General features: G+C 40.0%; 2 protein-coding genes across 2 annotated transcripts; both read left to right on the forward strand.

Moving 5' to 3' along the window:
- Positions 1–1,576: 1,576 nt before the first annotated feature.
- Positions 1,577–6,788, forward strand: LOC145440720 (uncharacterized). Its single transcript, XM_080318452.1, has 4 exons — positions 1,577–1,860; positions 3,199–3,400; positions 5,213–5,337; positions 5,406–6,788. Exons 1-4 carry the CDS (start codon positions 1,624–1,626, stop codon positions 5,595–5,597), a joined length of 756 nt encoding a protein of 251 aa, XP_080174578.1. The 5' UTR covers positions 1,577–1,623; the 3' UTR covers positions 5,598–6,788.
- A 5,224-nt stretch (positions 6,789–12,012) lies between these two features.
- On the forward strand, positions 12,013–14,227 carry LOC145440970 (uncharacterized). Its single transcript, XM_080318756.1, has 4 exons — positions 12,013–12,293; positions 12,670–12,871; positions 13,513–13,637; positions 13,696–14,227. The coding sequence occupies exons 1-4, from the start codon at positions 12,057–12,059 to the stop codon at positions 13,885–13,887; spliced, it is 756 nt and encodes a 251-aa protein (XP_080174882.1). The 5' UTR covers positions 12,013–12,056; the 3' UTR covers positions 13,888–14,227.
- Positions 14,228–21,198: the final 6,971 nt, after the last annotated feature.

Genomic DNA, 21,198 nt, shown 5'->3' on the forward strand with positions numbered 1-21,198 from the left:
ATTATAAGACGACATGCATCATGACTTGTGATAATTTTACGCTGCCTTTTATCGCTGTAATATATGCATGCGTTGTACTTACTACTTACCATAATATATCATGTTACACTCAACATCTTTCCGGTCGGAAACGAAAATGAATAGGTTATCGAATGCGTAGCGAAAAGTAAGGGAGCGCATTGCAACACAAGTAAGCGTTCTTATCGAGGTTTGTTCAGAAGCGAGGCTCACGGCCTGTCTCTGTATCTAAGTGGGCACACCATTGTCATGAGTATCTGTGGTTTGATCATTAGCTCACGGATGCCGATGCACAGGTAATTTTCAGTGTTGTGAGGTAGCATTAGTGTGTTCTCGTGTATAGGTTGATAGCTGCAGATCATGTTCACCACTTTCAAGTAGACTACATAACTACCGTACGCTGTTTTTCCATACCCATTGTGAAAGCTTTTCTGTATCTGTAGAATGGTTAGGTAAACAGGTGTACAATTATTCATAAATGTATATAGCACTTACTGACTTCACTAGCATTTTAACCACTGTATTTTCGTCAAGTTGACAATTGTGGTATATTTCTGGCTCACGAGTAACACTTGATTGCGCCCATAGTGACATTCTGAGACCAAGCGATCGAAATCTGGAAATAATACCGACCGGTGAGGCGGTGTCACTTGTCGTCTTATTTCACAATGTTTTCATATAGCAGGCAAAAATTGGCGTTGATATATCTAACTATAACTTGTAGGTGGGTTATCGAAATGTAGTACAAAAAGATCAGTTAAGGGTATTAATCGACCTGAAATTGCAGTACGTTGAGTTTTGTGTGTATCATTCAGCAAAGTTTATTCAGCGTCGATTGTATATTTTCCTCTTAATTCAGAGCAAAGACTACACATTTTAGGTGTATAGTTTGAGAGAAATTGGATAACGTTTTTTCTTTTACTCCCCCAGACACCATTACTACTATTCGACTTTGCCAATGGTAGCGATAATTTGCACGCTATTGTAGTTTATTTTACCATGGCGTGTGTAAGCTCGCATCCATCTCAGACCTATAATTTGGGTGACGAGTAAATTCACTGAAGCAGATCCCTATCGCAAAGATAAATCACTTGGCGAGACACAGAACCAGCATATAAGGATCCGTCCTTCGCAATTTTTCGTATTCGTTATTAACTATCTTTGATGTGTGGGCGATATATGCACTATCTGATGTTGCATAGCCTGAGGCCGGTTGGATTAATGTGGAAAGTTATATTGATTTATATAACAGTACGGGTACGTTGAAGTTTCCACGGTCGTGCAATGGTTTTAAAGTATTAGAAAATTTTGAAGATGAGAGTTGAATTTCCTAATTTCCTAAGCTTTTTTACCGTGTCAATATTGAAAATCCACGCCTATCAATACTGACTTTCGTTTGCATAGTGAGCTGAGGACTGTCGACGTCAAAATAGTCATATCTTAGACTCTGAGATATGGCTATTTTGACTTCGATAATCCACGGTCCGTTTGCAAACGAAACTTAGAGTAATCTTAAGCGTTAGCCTTCTTACTCTTGTATTTTAAGATATGTATATCATATAGTTACAAATCCACGTATATTGCTTCAGATTAGAATTATAAATCATGACTAAAATAGCGCTTGTTCTGGGCGGTACCGGCACGATCGGCTCAGCAACTGCAATGGCTTTCCTGAAGGAGTCTTCTATCGCCAAAGTAGTGGTGACGTCACGTAGTCAAGAAAAACTGGACAGGCTTGCGCAAGAGATCAAAAGCACCATGGGGGAGGATGCCGCGGGTAAATTTCTGGGAGTCGTTGGGGATCCGGGGCACGAAGATGCCGCTAAAGACATGCAGGCCAAAGTGAGATAACTGAAGCTATAATTATCAACGAATATCAATTATTATTAGGGCTGGGCAAAATCGAGTACCTGAGTGATTCGATTCTGAATCACGTAATATGCTTCGAGTCGAGTCGAGTAATCGAGTATCACTCATTATGACGTCATACCAGAATGTAATACGTCAAAGTTCAAATAAGTGCCGTTTATGCCACCACAAAGAATATAATGCCTGTTATCCATCTCATAAATGATACTTTGGTATTTTTTGGACCATACCGATTTTATTCCACTTCGTGACAATGCTATGGGATAATCATGACTTCGGAAATCTGATACGTCCAGTAACCTTCATAGCTTTGTACTATATGTTTCGTATGCTACGATACCGCCAATCGAGGTTTCAGTAAAAATTAGTATCGAAACTATAATTCTCGTTGATAAATTAACTTTCAGTTGCGAGAAGCGTATAATTTCAGTACTCGAAAAAATCGTATTTTACTACTCGACTCGAATCATTAAAATTATTACTCGATTCAGATTCGAGTACTCGAATCATTGTGCCCAGCCCTAATTATTATGCTTCATACAAGTTATCGGCGGATGCAAACAATAAGTTCACTGTTCCACACCGTAAATTCGTATAAATCCCGCCCGTACACATTACCTTAATAGGACCGTGCTAACGCAGGTGGCGATGTCAGCTTCCTATAGTCAGAGCCGACTTCGACAACTAGATAATTGTAGTTGTCAAATTAAACTAATTATAGCGAACTTCCGGTAATCTAATTCTAATCTAATTGATCAAATATTGCAATGCTGTCATTTTAATTCTAATTTAATTTCTGAGCTTTCAGAGAATGCTACAGGAAAGCTGTATGGTGCGAAACTATAGCCAAGCTTACTGTACAGACATTGGCTATTCTCGTGGTTATGGGAATGAAATATGATTCGATATGAACTGAAGTTGATTCAATGTACAAGTTTTTGCGAATTCAATCATTCTTATTTTAACCTAGTTTGGAAAAACCTGCGCAGCTAACATTCTAATTCTAGTCAAATTTTAAAAAAATAGCTTTAATTCTAATTGTAATCTAGTATGCCGAAAATTTTATTGCAGTTACAATATATTGTCCAGGTGTGAGTCAGAGATGCCTAGTAACGAAGTACTTCTACTTTATCGCAGTTCTCGAGTACATATTGCCTACTTGTACAACTTATACTCAAGGAGTTATAGTTTTTCACCAAGTTCTACTTGAATATTTTTAGGCAGAACTACTTGAAATTCTATACTAGAGTGCCAACGATGACTACTTTTGACCTGTATACTCAAATATTTATGCCACGTTTGCTGGTTTAGGTTATCGCCGCTGCCGGTGATAAGATTGACTACGCAGTATCAGCCATGGGTTTTGGCTGGTTCAGTCACGACCCATTAGCGACAACCAGCAGGGCAAAGATTGCTGAAGCTTTAGAGATGCAACTATTCCCCGCTTTCGGCGCTTGGAAAGTTATTATGCCTCTTGTTAAAAACGCGGGTGGATCCTACGTGTTTGTCACCGGTAAGATTGTTTTCGCGCCCTAGACTGGACTTCTCAGTCTAGCTCAGTGGTTCTTAAAGGGGCACTGCGCTCTAAAATTGATGTGGTCTCAAATTGAAGGTAAAAACGAACAAAAAATTTTGGCCGCAGCCATTTCCATCAGAGCGCCACCGTAATGGAGCTGCAATTTATTGAAATTTCTACATAAGACCAGCTGCCGCGGCTGCTTAACCCGTTACATGGCACGATGTCTTCATCGTCGCACTTGCTCGACACGATAAGGCAGTCACGCAGAGCACGAAACTTAGACACATTTCCTTCATAACATCGGCTGACAACTATCTAAAATTCGTTCTCTGTGTGACTGCCTAATCGCGTCGAGCAAGTGCAACGGTGAAGATATCGTGCCATGTAACGGGTTAAGCAGCCGCGGCAGCTGGTCTTGTAGAAATTTCAATAAATTGCAGCTCCATTACGGTGGCATTCCGACGGAAATGGCCGCGGCCAAAAATTTTTGTTCGATTTTACCTTCAATTTGAGACCACATCATTTTTAGAGCGCAGTGCCCCTTTAACTTGTGTTCTGGGTCAACCTCGGGAGTTCTCTGGAGGTCAAAACACACGCAACTAATACATATTATTTGTGACGACTCGCCCAATTAGGCTCCGGTATAGTCAGATTGTGATCTGGTACGTCGTGTGCAGTGGCGTACGCGGGGGATGGTGAGAATCGAAATCGAAACCTCGAACTTCTGCTGAAATGTCAACATTGAATACCTCGTTTGCAATCATGCAATTGGCATCTCGCTGTTGCGCTTTGAACGATTGCGCTTTCTAAGGCGAAGACTCGCATTTCTAAACTGGTATCTGAAAGGAAACACCAAATTTCACATTGATTTGCTATAAATATTCAATATAATATTTTCGTTGTGTGTGAAATTCATATTTTTATTCTCTTGTTCTTTTAACGCTGTTGTTGAAGCACATGTCATTTTGTACAATTGAAGTTATGTGCGTCCAAGACTGTCATTATGTGCACCAGTATTCTGTAGTAACGTATTAGATGCGTAGTTCGATGTGTATTCTGGTAGATTTTTGTTTTTATGACTCAGAGAAGGCTTGCAAATAAGCGTAAGTGTTCCCTGGTTAGTCATATTTAAGAACCACTGCATGGTCTTGTTGCAATAACGTGATATTCCTAGTCATGAGAATCAAATTGTACAACTCTACTACCTATCGTATTCCTTGCTGCAGTGCAGAGTCTAAGAAAGCGTTTGCAAGGGATTTACAAGCACACGCGGTACAATATAATATGTCATGATTTCACTGACATCGCCTGATGTCGTGATTTCACGTGACGTTGAAATATTAATTGGATCATAATATTTGAAAAAATTTAGTTAGGGGGGCACGCGGCTCGTGTATATCTAGGGCTGCATTTAAAACAAAATTCAGTTTAAAACAAACATGCTTAAAACAACCCTTCTTTAAAACATGTTTTTAAGTCATGGCTTCACGAATATTCAATGGTGATGCCATAGTGGATTGACAGTGACAATTGAAAATGTAGGGTAGATATAGCTCCTTTGAAGAAATACCTACGTACTATAGCGGTTAAACCGAGTATTTTGAGGGTTCCAGCCATTCCATATCGTATACGTCGGCTATATCGGTGGTAATCGTCATCCATAGGCTCATACGACATGTTTTTGGAAACATGTTTTAAACAAAGTGTTTTAAACAACCATTTGTTTTAAATGCAACACTGTGTATATCCCCTATGATTCATTTTATGCGAGATTCATATCGAGTAATTTCTCTTGATAAACCACAGGAGGCGGGCCTGATACTTTTCTCGGACCGGGAACAGGTGGTTTAACAATCTCGGGTTCCACTTCTACAGCATTCGCTAAAGTAGCTATGAAAGAAACTGCACAAGACGGATTTACCAGCACCGAGGTGATTACAAAGTGTTCGAACTGTTTCGTGGTTGCCATTATACAGTGTTCATTCATTTCTCGTAACAGGTCTCGTTTCAAGTTGGCGTTTGTCGGGATCCAAGTGCCATGCCGCCTGGACCAATCGCTTGGTTATCGTCGAAGGACGCCGGAAGTGCCTTAGTTAGTGTGGCGTTGAAACGTAAAGCTCACGTCAAGACTATGGTCATTCGTAGCCAAGAGATTATGAATGAACTCATTGCAGAGGGAATTGCTTCCTAAGCTTTTCTAATCAGCATACTCATGGCGGACGCTCATTTCATATATTCGCATGCTGAATTGCTGGTGCAGATATTTTTTGCGTTCGCATAAGCACTATATAACTGTAGTATTGGTGATGTCGAGACTCGAGAGTGCGTTCCAACGAACTATTTCATGCCTCTAGATTTAAATCATACCAACCGAGTAACAGAATCACGTTCTGATGGAACGGTAAATATGTTCGTAGTTCGTAACACGCAGTTCGCGATACATAAGTGCATATTATCCCAAATATTTATTGCGGCGATGAGAGCATGGAGATATACTTACTAACTAACTATAGTTCCAGTTTTTATGATCGACAACTGCTGTTCACTGTCCAGTGTTGCTAAGCTTAACCTCAACCATCGGGCAAAAGGTTCATTTTAAATGCACCTGGGTCTTATTCAAAAAACCGTGGCGAAAAAACACGGGGATCGTCATAAACCAATGATCAAACACGACCATTCCGATGAATAGGTTACTGATGACAGCTGATCAGCTTACTGCCTTTGAAACTTGTTGTCTTGACATAACACACGAGAGACTGTATTGCCGGCGACTATCGCGGCACTCAAGAGTAATGGGTTTTCAAGTCGTTCAACACTCGTTCTACAGCGCAAAGCAGTATAATTGCGCGTAGTCGATTTGTTTACATTTCCCGTCGACCGTGAGATCAAATTCTACAGCGCTACAATAAGGCTATCGGTACTCAAGCATGATAGCATAAGAAATACCCTAATGCCAATAGCAGTATAAATTCGGTGGTAATAGCTGACTGAAATGCTTCTGTCTGGGCATGACAGTAGTGAATTGTTTGTAAGTTGTGATTCGTCGCACTGTTTCATGTGGCTTATTGAGGTTCGTCGCAGCAATGCGCATGTACGCTCGCACGCAATGCGAGCAACCATATCGGAATTTCATGGAATAGAGACGTTTCTTCTTTGTAGTGGGTTGGGTGGGTTCTAAATACCGGTAATTCACGATATGCGTTACCGGTGAAATTCGCACTGCAGAATTGAGCGTTTGTTTATCCTTGCAATGCTAGCATTGACGAGAAAGTCTGTCGAGAGTGTTCCAATTGATCAGCACTACATTAGCGAGTCTTGGCAGGAAATTATCTCTCTGGTTGAAATTGTCTTAGTCTGTAATAAATTGTCGGAAATCCATAAATGCTGGCCTTCATTCGTTCCAATTGCTGAGGTTAGGAAAGGCAATCGTAGGGATATCCGGTCCAGATAATTTCCAGAGGGGTGGGTCACTTCCTAGTGTCGAAGGTAGTTTTTCACCTAAATGCTTCTGTCTCGCTCATTTCGTTATACGGTATTTCTGTGCAGACAGATTGAGATATTATTGCATTCGGAAATGATAGTTCAGCTACTTGATGTGTTTCAAAAAGATTTTGTGGGTAAATAACAGTGGAGAACACTTCTTAGGCGGAGTAGGTGTACAGTGTACACATGTGAATTAGGCTAATTCCGAGCGTTGTATAGTAATTGTCCAGAACGAATTTTCGGCAACCGGTACAATACGTATTTAGTGTAACATATGATATTATACATCAATTTACGTATACACAGGGTTAATGGTTAGGATCTCAAACTGTTTTGTAAATTTCATGACCTTGAATGGTGAAATTCCAATCCGATCTGGTTCCTGAATACAATTAGGTTTCCATTGCAATAACATCCAGCTGTAACAGCCAGCGAACTGGTATATCCGCAACTGCACCAAGATTAGAACTAAATGATACTGTATATTGTCAACAATTATTTACCAGGCATAAACGCAAATGAACCTGAACAGCGATACCCCAAAAATGGTCTGCACGCTCACTTTATGTCAAAGTAGTTTACATGCACAACACATAAGAGCCATATGGTCGTAGTATTCTACCAACAGTGAACATATTATAGATATGAGCATGAGTATGCCTGCTAACGTCTTTTTAAATATTATTGATCCGTGATGAATCTAACCAGCGTCGTTCACCAGAGCACCCATATAGTTTTGGACTGTGCGTGTGAAGTCACAGTCGCAGTTAGTTAGTCTCGTTAGGCAATGATTCGAAGCATTGCCGGCAGAGTCGCCGTGGATATGAATGCAAATATAATGACAGTCGAAATATATTGACTATTGATATGAATAGTCTAGGGATGGTGTGAATCTCTGAAAGGTTCAGGTTCTTGTGAACGCGAACCTTTTTAAAAGGTTCTATGTGAACGCGAACGTGAACTTCATGACGTCACGTGACGTCATATTGCTAATTCCAACCCTGTCTTTCAATGAAGTGATAGCCTATATTAATGTACGCGATACCTAGCGATGACTCGGGCCACATAATGCCACAATGCTGAAGTACATATTGGCGTTTTAAACGTAGCTAAATGTATCAACTAAGGCAATCAAAGGATATAATACTCCCATAAAATCAATATCTTCCGTCGCTTTGCCAACAATTTCGACGAAGACTTACCAGGGAATAAAAGCCTTCGCCTTAACGGTCTAGGCCAGACCGGACAATGTAGGCCTATTCGGCGTCTGAGTATTGCTACATTGATATTGAGCAGAGTGTAAAATGGGATCCTATACTTGCTACCGATATTACCCCATCGACAAATTATACAGCCGTAGCCAACACCTCAATCGCACGGATTTGGTATTAATGATGCAGTAAAGATATGAAGTCAAAATTGACCCCGTGCGCCTGCTACATTTTTACAGCAGAAATGATATCAATCTCATTGATTGGTTGAATAAGCATCATTCGCTGCTGACTACGTATGTCGCTCGTGATGTTGTGTGATTGCGGGTCTAGCTCACAGCAGAGGGTCACTAAATATTCACAAACGGAAAGCTGGATATTTCGAGCAAACTTTTGTAACAAAGCAAGTAAAACTTTTGAGATTGCCAAAGTGCTCGTTTAGTGTTGATTTCTAATGCTGTCAGAGCCATGCATAGAGTGGCCCGCAGTTGAAATGAAATAAATTTGAACCAAAGATGTTATAATGAAGTGAAAATTGTAATATATGAGAAAGGTTCACAGTGCAGAACCTACCAAGGTTCTGTTGTGAACGCGAACCTCTAAATTCCCGAGGTTCACACACAGAACGCGAACGTGAACCTCACGTTCACATCATCCCTAATGAATACATCACTTTCCGCCTAAACCTATAATCGCGGTCTCGTTGTCAGATGAGGTTGCTGTTATTGCATAGTTGTTTAGTAATCGTGTTCAGACATCTGTGGTTGGTTGTCTCACACTTGGCCGTTATTCGTATTGGTTATTCTTGAGCTACCGGACGTATGCACGTGCACGGTCCACCTTCGTCAAGTATTTTTTAATACACCGCTAATGCGGATCGGCTGGCTGTTGGGGACATGGGTAAACCTCCAACACATTGAAATGAATAATGAAGTCGGACTTTGTCGGACTCAAAACCGCATCCTAACGGTGTTGAAGCGGTGAAACGTACCAGGAAGCTATTGGCACCACAGTACGTTGAGGTGTGTAATTATGATTTTCATATCATCCATGTAGCATTGTAGATACACTAATCTATTATGACGACTGAAGATATATTGGACACACGTCAAAAATATGGACTGGGACTGTGGAGAATGGTTCCGTTCTGAGTCTCGTTTGATGTATAAATAAGGCCCTTCTTCAGAATCCAAAAAGACGACATTTTCCACGGCAAATTAAACGAAAGTAGAATTGCTACGGTTGAGTTCGATGATCTTATACATTTCCTTGGTGGTTTGCGGCTAAAGCTACAAAATCAAAGCAATAAGAACAAATCAAATTTATTTTATAGATTCAGTCCACGAATACTTTGCGATCCCTGTAACTTTTGCCAATAAGGAATGATCATTTTTAACGAGATCGTGAAATTGTTTAAAACGAAATATCATTGACATTATATACAACCGCCATGAATATCGAAAATAAATACGTCTCACCAGAAAATGAAGACAAATCGTCCTAATTGAGGATATATTGTAAGTCTATTATCAATAGAAGTAGCCTATTTAGGCAGCCATGCGTTAGTACCCTCAATTGTTTCGTAATCGTTTCCAATAGCATGATTGAGCAATGAACACCGCGGAGAAAGCGCGTTTACCTAAACTTACATTTGCAGGATTTTCTGTATATTCAATCTTCAATTCTTCATGTTACCCTAATGCCACTTTGATGATGTGAAATCCCGCGTCATTTCGGGTAATAAAAGTGGCAATATTGAGCAGTTCATATCGGGTAGTAATGGAAACCTTTCCGTAGCCTGTTTTGTAAGCGTAAAGTGAATGAAGTCATTGTTTTGAACAGGTAATTCACGTTACCTAGTCAAATAGTCCATTATTCCAGTGTTAACGGTCTATTCATCTCATACCTATGGTTTCGGAATTGGTGGTTCCATTCGCATTGACAACTCCATGTCATTCTACATTACATTCGTTACATCGCAAAACACTCAAGATAAGGAGTCAACATATATCGATCTCAGTGTATTTGAGTTGTCACGATCTGATAGGAGTCGTAACGCAATAATGACATAGCCCATGGCTGAATCGAATGATATGTATATTCTCTATGGACCAATTATATATATATCATTGCTATGGACAAGTAATCACGTTTTCATTAGCATGTGATGTGAGTAATAGAGTATACATTCAGGTGTTGCTTTTCATTGCGGACTTGGAGATCAACATCACGCAAAAGAATTGTGACAGGACTATAATCCGTTTTTGATTGGCGTTTATCTTTCTCTGAAATCAGAATCTAAAAGCTGCGGTAGTGTAGACTGTAGAGCAGTGGTCGGGAACCTATGGCTCGCGAGCCATATATGGCTCTTTTGGGCATAAGATATGGCTCTTTGCGAAATTTTTATTTTTGTGCCTAATTTATCTATATTGAAGCAACTTGTTATTAAATCTTCAGCACGACCAGTATAATTATTCTTGTGGCAGTATAAACATGTCTTTAAGAGGTTGATACAGTGGCGTATTCAGGGTTAGGGACTCGGACCCTCTTTTCAAAATCCTGGAATTTAATTTGCTGCCGCGCCAGCGGCCAATATCATTCCCGAATTTTATGTACCGCCACGAAATCTTGGATTGCACGATAAGTTTATTGATAGAAAAAGAGAGTAGAATGCGTGGCGGCACGCACCTATATCACAATACAGTTTTCAAATAGTACTGTCTTCCTGATCTATGGTGAGAAATGAACAACCGTGAAAGTGACATTCACAATTACAAATTCAAATCACAAACAACGCCATAAATATCCACGTTCTTGATTGATAAGATAGCTTTGTAGTCGCTGTTAAAATGTAGGCGTGTGGCGCAACGTTAAGTTACCGTGGATTATTTCGAGAATCGAGAAGTCGAATCGGAATCAGTGCGACAATTACAGTCGATTAATATCAGTTACTATAAATTCTATAATGTTTACGATGAATTGCGCTATTACAGGTAAGGCATCGCCCGGCCCGGCCGTGCCTCATCTATACCTTCCCTCTCCTTTCACGCTGTATTTTCGAACAATTAATAGTCACGTTGCGTGATTTTAGTAGTAATAATGTTCAGAATCTAGTACACAGGTAAGGCACGGCGTCACCTGCTTTCCCTGACTCCACGTCACTTACATATCACACATTACAGTGGGTATGTGTATGCTGCTGCATAGTGACCATGTTTGGCTTCACCTACGAATCATGGGTCCGGGGTCCTCGCATTTAAGATTAGCATCAGGACGAACCTACGATCTCGTATGACTGAAGGAAGTCTCAAATTTCTTGTGAAGCTTAACATCAACAATTGTTATCAGCCAGACTACAAAGTCATCAGGAATGCCATGCAACACCAAAAGACACATTAACTGTAAAACCGTGTAAAGAGTAGATTCATATACTTTCGCTGGTGTCTACGTCTGTTGGAAATCTAAATGGTAATCGTCTTAAGCTTCGAAAAATATCACATTATTCTCAGTGCAATAAAGCTAAGAATATATAACTTGCAAAATATCTATTGAACTCAAGTTCTGCTTACTCATTACTCAAATAAAGGCAACCGGCATGATTTGTACGAGTTTCAGTGCAAACGACGAATCCCATGTAGTGATTTTGAAGTTGCGCTACCATGACGTCACGTCTTTTCAATTGTGACGTAATAGTTGATTGACATGTATGGCTCTTTGGGAGTTCAAATGGAAAATATAGGGTCAATGTGGCTCTTCAGACGAAAAAGGTTCCCGACCACTGCTGTAGAGCAATCATGCGTATCCAGATATGATAGAATTCTTGCTAGCAAATAAGAAATCTATTTCAATCGCAGGCATCAAGTCCCACGTATTCATCGCAGGATAGTCCTTTCGTTACATTTTTATACACTCCCGCACATCTAACTCTATGCTGCGTAAATGCAGGGAAATCAAACATGACTAAAATAGCGATTGTTCTGGGCGGTACCGGCACTGTCGGGTCAGCGACAACTGCGGCTTTCTTGAAGGAATCCAGTGTCTCCAAGGTAGTTGTGACGTCACGTTCTCAAGAGAAATTGGACAAACTCGCACAGGAATTGAAGAGCGGCTTGGGCGACGATGCTGCGTCCAAAGTAATCGGAATCGTTGGGAATCCGAACTGTGAGGCTGGCGCAAAAGACATGCAGGCAAAAGTAGGCTATGTCCTTGGACAAATTTGGAATATTATTATATAGCGGTCCTCCGAACACTAACTGTGTGCCGTGAGCAATGCTAACGATGTACAATTGGTGAGAAATATCAGACTTATACATCCAGATAATTTCAGTTCTACACTCTACTTTTAATTCTAATCTAATTTCTGGTTTGCCTAAACATGCTACAAAAGAACTGTATAGTGCGATACGAGGCAAGTTTGGTTAACAGACAATTGCCAGTCTCGTGCTTATGATAATGGGCTATGATTTGATATGAACGGACTTCATTCAATTTCCAAGTTTTCTAATCTACAATTCTACATACTCGTAAACTATACAAGTAATCCATAATACAACCCAATTGTTGTTTTAGGTAATTGCGGCTGTGGGGGATAAAATCGACTTTGCTGTTTCCGCCATGGGATTCGGTTGGTTTAGTCACGAACCATTGGCAACAACCAGTGCAGCAAAGATCGATGAAGCATTGAAGATCCAGCTATACCCGGCTTTCGAAGCTTGGAAAGTAATAATGCCGCTTGTTAGAAATGCTGGTGGATCATACGTGTTTGTCACTGGTAAGGCGATTGCTATAGAGTTTTTGAATTATAGGCATGCGCTCTCTACCAAATACAAGGTTTATATGCGTATGATGCGTTAATGTAAAATAGGATTGTATAGGGCAGTTGCTCCCCATAATGGTCGTCTAGACATCAGTGCTTCCCAGCTATATTCTTTGGATCGCGAGATCTCTCCATTTATTTTTCAACTATGGGTTGAAAAAGTTTAGAAGCTGCTGATCTCAGCGACATTTGTCAATAGCCTATCATGCGAATTTAGTTATCATGTTTCTGCGTCGACGATATATTTCAAATACTGACAAAATATTAACACTTTCATTTGTGTGCCTTGGGGTCGGCTTATATCAAAATACACCAACCTAATTTGAGCCAACAGAAGGAGTTCGCATACCATCTAAAAATAGTACATAACGCTTAAGCGATCTCTTCGCTTCGATTATTCAAAATTTCATGTCACTAGCGTGGTATTTGATGGTACGATTGCTGATATCCAATGTTCTTCCCAATTCTATAGTTGCTGGCGAGTACCTCTGACGATTGTCAGCCGAAAATATCCGGGATTACTATGAATATACTCTTCAATTGTACATTGAAGTTCTGTACCCCCAAGAAGCTCTTCTAATGAAATGTTGCCGCAGGTGGTGGACCAGACATGTTTCTTGGGCCGGGAACAGGTGGTTTGACGATTGCTGGTTCGACCTCCACGGCATTCGCTAAAGTAGCCATGAAAGAGACGGCCGGGGACGGTTTTATTAGTACTGAGGTGGGCTATTGATTTTTGCAAATATCCAACAGGAATCGGATTCAATTTCCGCTTACAGGTTTCGTTTCAAGCCGGTATCTGTCGTGACCCCGGTGTCATGCCCCCCAGTCCGATTACCTGGTTGGCCTCCGCGGATGCGGGAAGTGCATTAGTGAGCGTAGCACTGAAACGAAAAGCCCATGTCAAGACCATAGTCATCAAGACTCAAGAAGTCATGACGGAACTGATTGCGAATGGAATCAACTCCTAAACATTTATAGTTGCTCTACCTGAGATCCTACAGCATTTGTTGTCGATACTGGCACTGGATTCGCTTATTAACGGCACCACTTGTTCCGGCGATTATTCTCTGTCGATAGAAGATGAACGCTCATGGAAACGAAGGACATCTGCAGTGAATGAGGATTCCAATCATATCGACATTCAACCATGAAGTTCTAACTCTGATAATATTTTATGAACATTACTTTATCATTCATATTGACAATAATTGACTAGATCTGTAACTATTTAGTATGACCCGTTGGCGGATACATGTTTGTTTATAGCTCATCTTCACTTTTAATACATCGCGTACAGAATTTTGAAAATGGTATCCTGGTTGATTAGTAAACGCCAGCTTGCTATCATTGGAAATGTCCGTATGATGTAGCACAGAGGTCTCAAACACGCGGCCCGCCAGAGCGTTTTGTGCGGCCCGCGACGACATTTTAGATTTTTATTAATTTTACAAAATATAAGTGTCACATATATCTTTTCAGGTTATAAAGTGAAAATTCCCTCTTAAATTGCTCCGAAAGCCTTAAACTATTCATCAAACTTCACTATCACGTCAATTGCAAACGCTACGATGCAGTGGAATATTCACTATTTCGCTAATCTCCAATTCATCATGACAAAACCGGACCCTTAGACGATTCTAGACTGAAATTTGTGAGTTGGACTTGGACGCGACCTTTCTTAGAATTACTCAGACTCGGGCTAACTCGATGGCAAAATGAATATGACTCGAGTGGACTTGAAGTGACTCGGAATGCCGTAAATTTGTTAGAACCATGGACCCACCAAACTAATCGCGTTTTAGGGGAATAGTAATAGATCAGAAGGTCGCAGCTTGGTATTTCGCTACAGCTTGGTATTTCGCTAATTAAGCAAGTATAGTTATGGCAACAATTGGCAATCTGTTCGTTACGTCTTTGGTCCCTAAACCATGTTATTAAGGCCACTTAAAGGTACCGAGTTCCGTAGTGGTACGCTCCAACGATGTAACAGCAATGGGCTGTTCGGCGTTCTGACATTTCAATCACTTGGACACATTCATTAATATATTTATATTATATTTATATTTTTTCTGCTCCTATATTTGAAGATATTTGGCCGTGAGATTAATAGCCTACTTATCAGAAGTATACGCGAATCCTGGATTGGAATTACAATGCTCAACTTTAAAATGTTTTGATATCAGATCAGTCTCTATTATCAGTCTGTTGGATTCAAAATATTCATAGTAGCTGAAAATTATAACCTGATGGCATCATACATTTGTCCGCCCATATGGTGTCTATATCTTATAGTTAATATATATATCAAGTACAACAACAATTCTATTCAAATAGTTATAAATGTGATGATTCTTTTCGTGCCAGGCCTAAATTGATGCAAACGTAAATCACACTTTGACGATGTGTGTTTACTGTCAGTCTGCTGGATCGGCTCACTTTCAATAGGAAAATTCATTCCCGCCAAATAAGGCCTACTTTGGAAAGACATAGAATACCCCTATAAATGCTGCGGCCCGCGGCGTCGTCAAAACTGGAAAAATGGCCCGCAAGCACATTTGAGTTTGAGACCTCTGATGTAGCATCACTAATAGTAGACCCGTTCCTAATATCAGTATGTAGCCTAACCGCTTTGTACAATTGTACGACTGTACGAGTGTACGTTCAATGTACAATGTACATCGCAGAAGTAGCCGTACAAGCGTCAATTTACTTTATTCGCGGTGATAACGATGGATTATTGCTGCGTGCTTTCACTAAGGATAGAATAATAGCACAATAGAATATTAATGTAATATTGCCTAGCGTAGAATGTAATAGTAGCCTACTTATCCAATAACAACATAACATAATATTACCTAGCATAGGATGAGATAATGTAATAACACTATAAATATCGAATCGCGTAGGCAACACCGGGGCCTATACAATATCGTAGGCCCGCGGCAACACTTACTCTTGTTGACTTGACCATCAAAAAGACCAGAAATTTTCTACAATATAGAATACGGTGAAATTAGGTAATAGTCGGTAATTCTCCTATCACGGATGAGATGTATGGTTTTGATTTAGGGCGGAGATCATAAAGTTGGATTGATTAAAGAGTTGATTAGCTCATTCATCAGGATTTAACAACCCATGATGATGGAACCTGGTTCATCGCTGCACATAAAGTTGATTTTTTATTCTCATGATTTAGCAAACCTATAGTAACTGCACAGTGCACACGGCGTAAAATTCATACGCAAAGACGTTTCATATAATAATCATAGGCAATGGCTTCCCTCAACAATCGGACAATCAACGAAATAGGCACGCTATAAGGTTCTGGTTTAAATCATTCTGCCCTTGATTAAAATCGATTTCAATCAATTAAATAATTCAAATCATGATGTTTTAGTCATTTTACTCATAATAATAACAACAACACGAATAATGGAAAATGGGATAAATTACGACATGTCAATCAAGGTGATGAAGGATGACGCTTGAACTTTAATAATGTGGGGCCGTGAATCATCATCCAGATAGCTGAAAACGTTCTACCTATGTGGTATAATGATAGCTGACAACGTTTAACCTATGTGATAATGATGGGTCACCAGAATTATTACTGATCTGTTCTAGTAGTGAGGAAACATGTTGTGTCAAATTGGGACCATCCATAATAGTTGCATCTTCATCATGATCGATGGAGTGGTTTCTGCCAGCACACTGGATCAGAGCTGAGGGAATCCGGATCGTGCTTCGTTTGCGGTATCCCACTAGTGCCTTAAAAATAGCAGCAGCATGTCGCAGACAACAACTAGTATCCACAGCAAAACGCTAACATAGTGATTGACTATCGCTCTTTGCTCTTTTCCCGACTGTCTGTCAAATAGTTGAACTATACCGGTGCCGGTGACGAGATGCTATCTCCGGTTTACATAAAATGCACATGATTGTCCGATAATAAACCACAGTCACGCATCTCGTCCGAAAATTTGAAAAACCAAAATAATCAATAAAATCAAAATAATAAAATGAAAATGAAAATCAACGAAAAAAAAACTGATTTAAACCAGAACTCTAGGCACGCACCATTGCAGATCTAAATAGATCGACTTTTGACAAAATAAAAATGACAAAAGAAAACAGGAAACAGCAGAACATCAAGAGATTCAGTTTTGCGTTCGTGTTATGCGCCTCCAGAGTAATGCCTCCAGAGTAGGCGGCCGTGGGCGTCTCAAGCTATACAGCCCGCGTTGTGCTATATCCGTCTCCATTGTAGAGCGCATTGCAGGGCAATATAGCTTATCGATATATTCTATAATCGTTGCGTCGCTCTACCGTACTAATTGGACACGACTTTCATTTCGCGATGATGATAATTCTACTTGCTACAATAGCCGCACTGTCTTTTATCAGCAGTCGGCCGTTTCATTCAATAACATGACAACTGCCAGCTAATAACGCGTTTTCGCACTATGCTGCAGCAGATAACGTCCACACACCATCTTATTTGATTGACAACTCGGAACTCCTCGGGTAATCATCGCTCGCAACCTTATCCGACTTTATGGGTCCTGATTAGCAGTTTTTAATCAGACGTGGCGCATCCTGTCGGATTAGCTAACTAACCATATGATCTCCGCCCAAAATGCGCCACGATTAGCGGTATTTAAGCACGCGATTAGCATTCTCCTGGATCAGCTCAGTTTATGATCTCCGCCCTAAAAGTACCAAATCTACGATTTATAACTACTAGCTTGACTAATTGCCCGATTTGCTCGGTAAAGCAGACGACTATAGTCTTTGGGAATCGGTTACTATGCCGCGGACAATAAATTAAGATTACAATCACTTGTATAAACATCCTATGTATAGTTGGCTACTATTTGCATATGACGAAGTTTGCGATGGTGGGTGCTGAAATTTAAGACTTGAGGAGACTAACGAGGGTACATAGTGTATGAAAATCATGGTTGCGGTTCACGATATCGGATGAGTTGAAACTTATTTATTAAGGGACCGACTGATTGAAAATAGCACACTGGTACATCGGGCATTAACACTCATAAAACCAGTAGGCCAAAGCGGATATTGGATTGTTGGACTACTTCGTCGTAGTCTGGCCTAGTTATCCAGTACTGGTAATTGTAACATCTGATTTCTACACCAATTTACGCAGACATGGGGTTAATGGCAAGGATCTCAAACCGTTTTGTTAATTTCATGAGCTCGAATGGTGAAATTTCAATCCGATCTGGTTCCTAAATACAATTAGGGTTTCCATTGCAACACTATAGCCAGCTGTAACTGCCAGCGAAATGAAATCGCCGCAACTGCACCACGATCAGAACTGAATGGTACTTTATATTGCTAACACATATTTACCAGGCATAAACGCAAATGAACCTGAACAGCGATACCCAAAAAATAGTCCACATGCTCACTTTATGTCAAGGTAGTTTACATACACATAGCGAGCCATATGGTCGTATCATTTTACCGACAGTGAACAAATAGACATGAGTATGCCTGCTAACACCTCTTTTTAAATATTATTGATATGTGATGTCACTAATCAGTATCGCTCGTCGGAGCACCCATATGGTCTGACACTGTGAAGTCAGTGTCGCAGTGAGTTAGTGTCGTTAGGCAATGATTCGGAGCGGTATCGACATAGTTGTTATTGTATGAATGCAATTGTAGTGTGACGAGATAGCGCAGTGGTATAATCCGCGGCTGCGACACCAATAGGTTGCGGGTTCGAGTCCGAGCGAGGTCGATTCGGTTCCAAACCTAGGTTTGGGAGGTTTGTCTAGGCTCCTCCTCACTATCTCATCCGCGTAAGCGGTGTCTTACAAAAAGCCTAGAAGGGGGACGTGCTATAAGTCGGCAGTTGCGGAATGAAAATGATGAATATCGGCTTAGTGTAAATGACCATAGTGGTCGACAAACACCATAAATACCACAAAACAAACAAACGCAAAAATAATGACAGTCGGGTAGTAATATGAATTCAAGGTCATCACTTTCGACGCAGCCCATAATCAATGTCTCGTTGTCAGATGAGATTGCTGTTATTGCGTAGTTGTTTGGTAATCATAATTAGACATATGTAGCTGTTTCACACTTGGCCGTTAATCGTTTTGGTTATTTATGAGCTACCGGATTTATGCACACCCCACTTTCGTGACAGCCTTTCATAATACACCTCTAATGCGGATCGGATGGCTATGAGAGACATGGATAAGCAATTAAACATCCAACACATTAAAAGGAATAATGAAGTCGGCCTTTGCCGGACTCGGAACCGCATCATATGGATGTTGAAAGGTGAAACATACCAGTAAGCTATTGGCACAGCAGTCAGTTGAAATGTGTGATTATGATGTTCATATCATCCATGTAGCATTGTAGCTACACTGATCTATTATGAAAATTGATGATGCATTGGACATACACGTCAAAATTATGGACTAGACTATGGAAAAATATCCTGTTCCGTTGAGAGTCTCGTCTGATGTATACATTAGGCCTACCACATTTTCAGAACGCAAGCAGAAGGCAATTTATCCCGCAAGTAAAACGAAAATAGAATTGCGACAGCGCCAGCACGTATCACCGATCTGCATCCAGGTAGGGTGCATGGATAGGAACGTCGATACTCATGTTTCTGGGTTCGTGGGAGCGAAGTTGACCATAACTTTTCCAGCCCTAAATATCTACAGTGTCATGCTCGATAACTCTTGAAGATCCTGATCAATTAAACCCCAACACAATCCAAGTAATCACAATTATGCTCGCCCAATACAATGTGTCATGCAAGGTCCGATATGTGAAATATATACGCCCGTGCCGGACTAATATAGGGTCCATATTTGATAAATGAAAAAATAATCGATTACGTCGCGGACTTTTGTGACTAACACAAAATGTAACAACACTCTAACTGTCCAACTAAGAATATTTGAATATCCCTACACAAACAAAACAAAAAATGAAATCCCGAATGCGCGCTGCCGTATAACAAAAGAACATTCTTTAGCAGACTTTTGACGATAACTTTTTACGCACCAAGCGTCATTGAGTATCAACGTGCTACTTATGTGGACAAATGTTATATATAACAATTGATATAAATTTCATCAAAATTTTGTCAAAATTGTAGCGTTAGGTCAAAAAATGTCAAAATTGTTGACAAACTAAAAAAAAATTTGCAAACTGCATTTCGTTTTTATTGTAGATTTTACATTGTCGGTGAACTTATCATTTAACATTTTGCAGCTTATAGTCTACTTTATAGGCCTACCGTTATATACGGCCCATTGTCTAACCATTGCGAATCATAAACATTCAAATGAAACAAATAGGCTGATATGGTGTTATGCTCAACGTACCGCAATATCGCAACCGAAGCAAGACTGCGTGGGCATTGCATGGTTCTTATATCAAGAAGCGCATGATGAAAAATTGTGATGTAGACACCATTTTCAGAATGAAGCAACACGGTGTGTCATCAGCAGTTTACGCCAACAACTGCTGCTGTTGAACGTTCTTTCTCCATTCTTGGCAAGCTACTTAGTACGGACAGGCACTTTCTACGCGAAAATGTAGGAAAGTATTTTTCGTTGTTGTCCTACAACAACAAATTTTCATTATTTCTACTACTGGAATTCTTCATAGGGCCAGAACTCGTTTAAATAAAGTTTTTTCATGTAAAAATTTGTCCGTTTTTGAGTCAAAGAAGTTTTTATCATGCCAAGCAACTTCGTAAGGAGAGACAGTTCCAACCAGAAATGAAGATAAGTAGTATAATTCTAACAAAATGTGGGGAAACACCTAATTTTCATGCGTTAGGTCAAAATCTCGTCAAAATTAAGTTTTTTGAGGTAAAAAATGTCAACATTATGATTTATTTAGGTCAAAATCTTCCGTGTTTAGGTCAAAACAAATCGCCCCAATAATACGGTAATTAAAAATATGGCAGATCGTAAAAATGCCATATATAGTGTACAGCTTATTTTCGGAAAATATAAGGCATTACTACAATTGCTTTTATACTTCAACATGTATATCCTTAAGACAAAAGAACTGAAACTATAATTAGAACTCAACGTATAATACTAGGAATTGAAATAAAAATACAAATGGTACTTCTAAATAGCGGAAGATATATTTCATGTCTTTTGTCCAGAAAGATTCAACGGCGGTCTGCTAAAACAGGTCTAACGTATAAAAAAAAATGTCAAATTTCACTTTTACAGATTAGGACACGTCATGGGCTGCTAGGTATA

This window comes from Botryllus schlosseri, chromosome 6 (assembly GCF_051294905.1).
Source record: "Botryllus schlosseri isolate E-star chromosome 6, Bs_hap1, whole genome shotgun sequence".
In the NCBI taxonomy this organism is placed as follows: domain Eukaryota; kingdom Metazoa; phylum Chordata; class Ascidiacea; order Stolidobranchia; family Styelidae; genus Botryllus; species Botryllus schlosseri.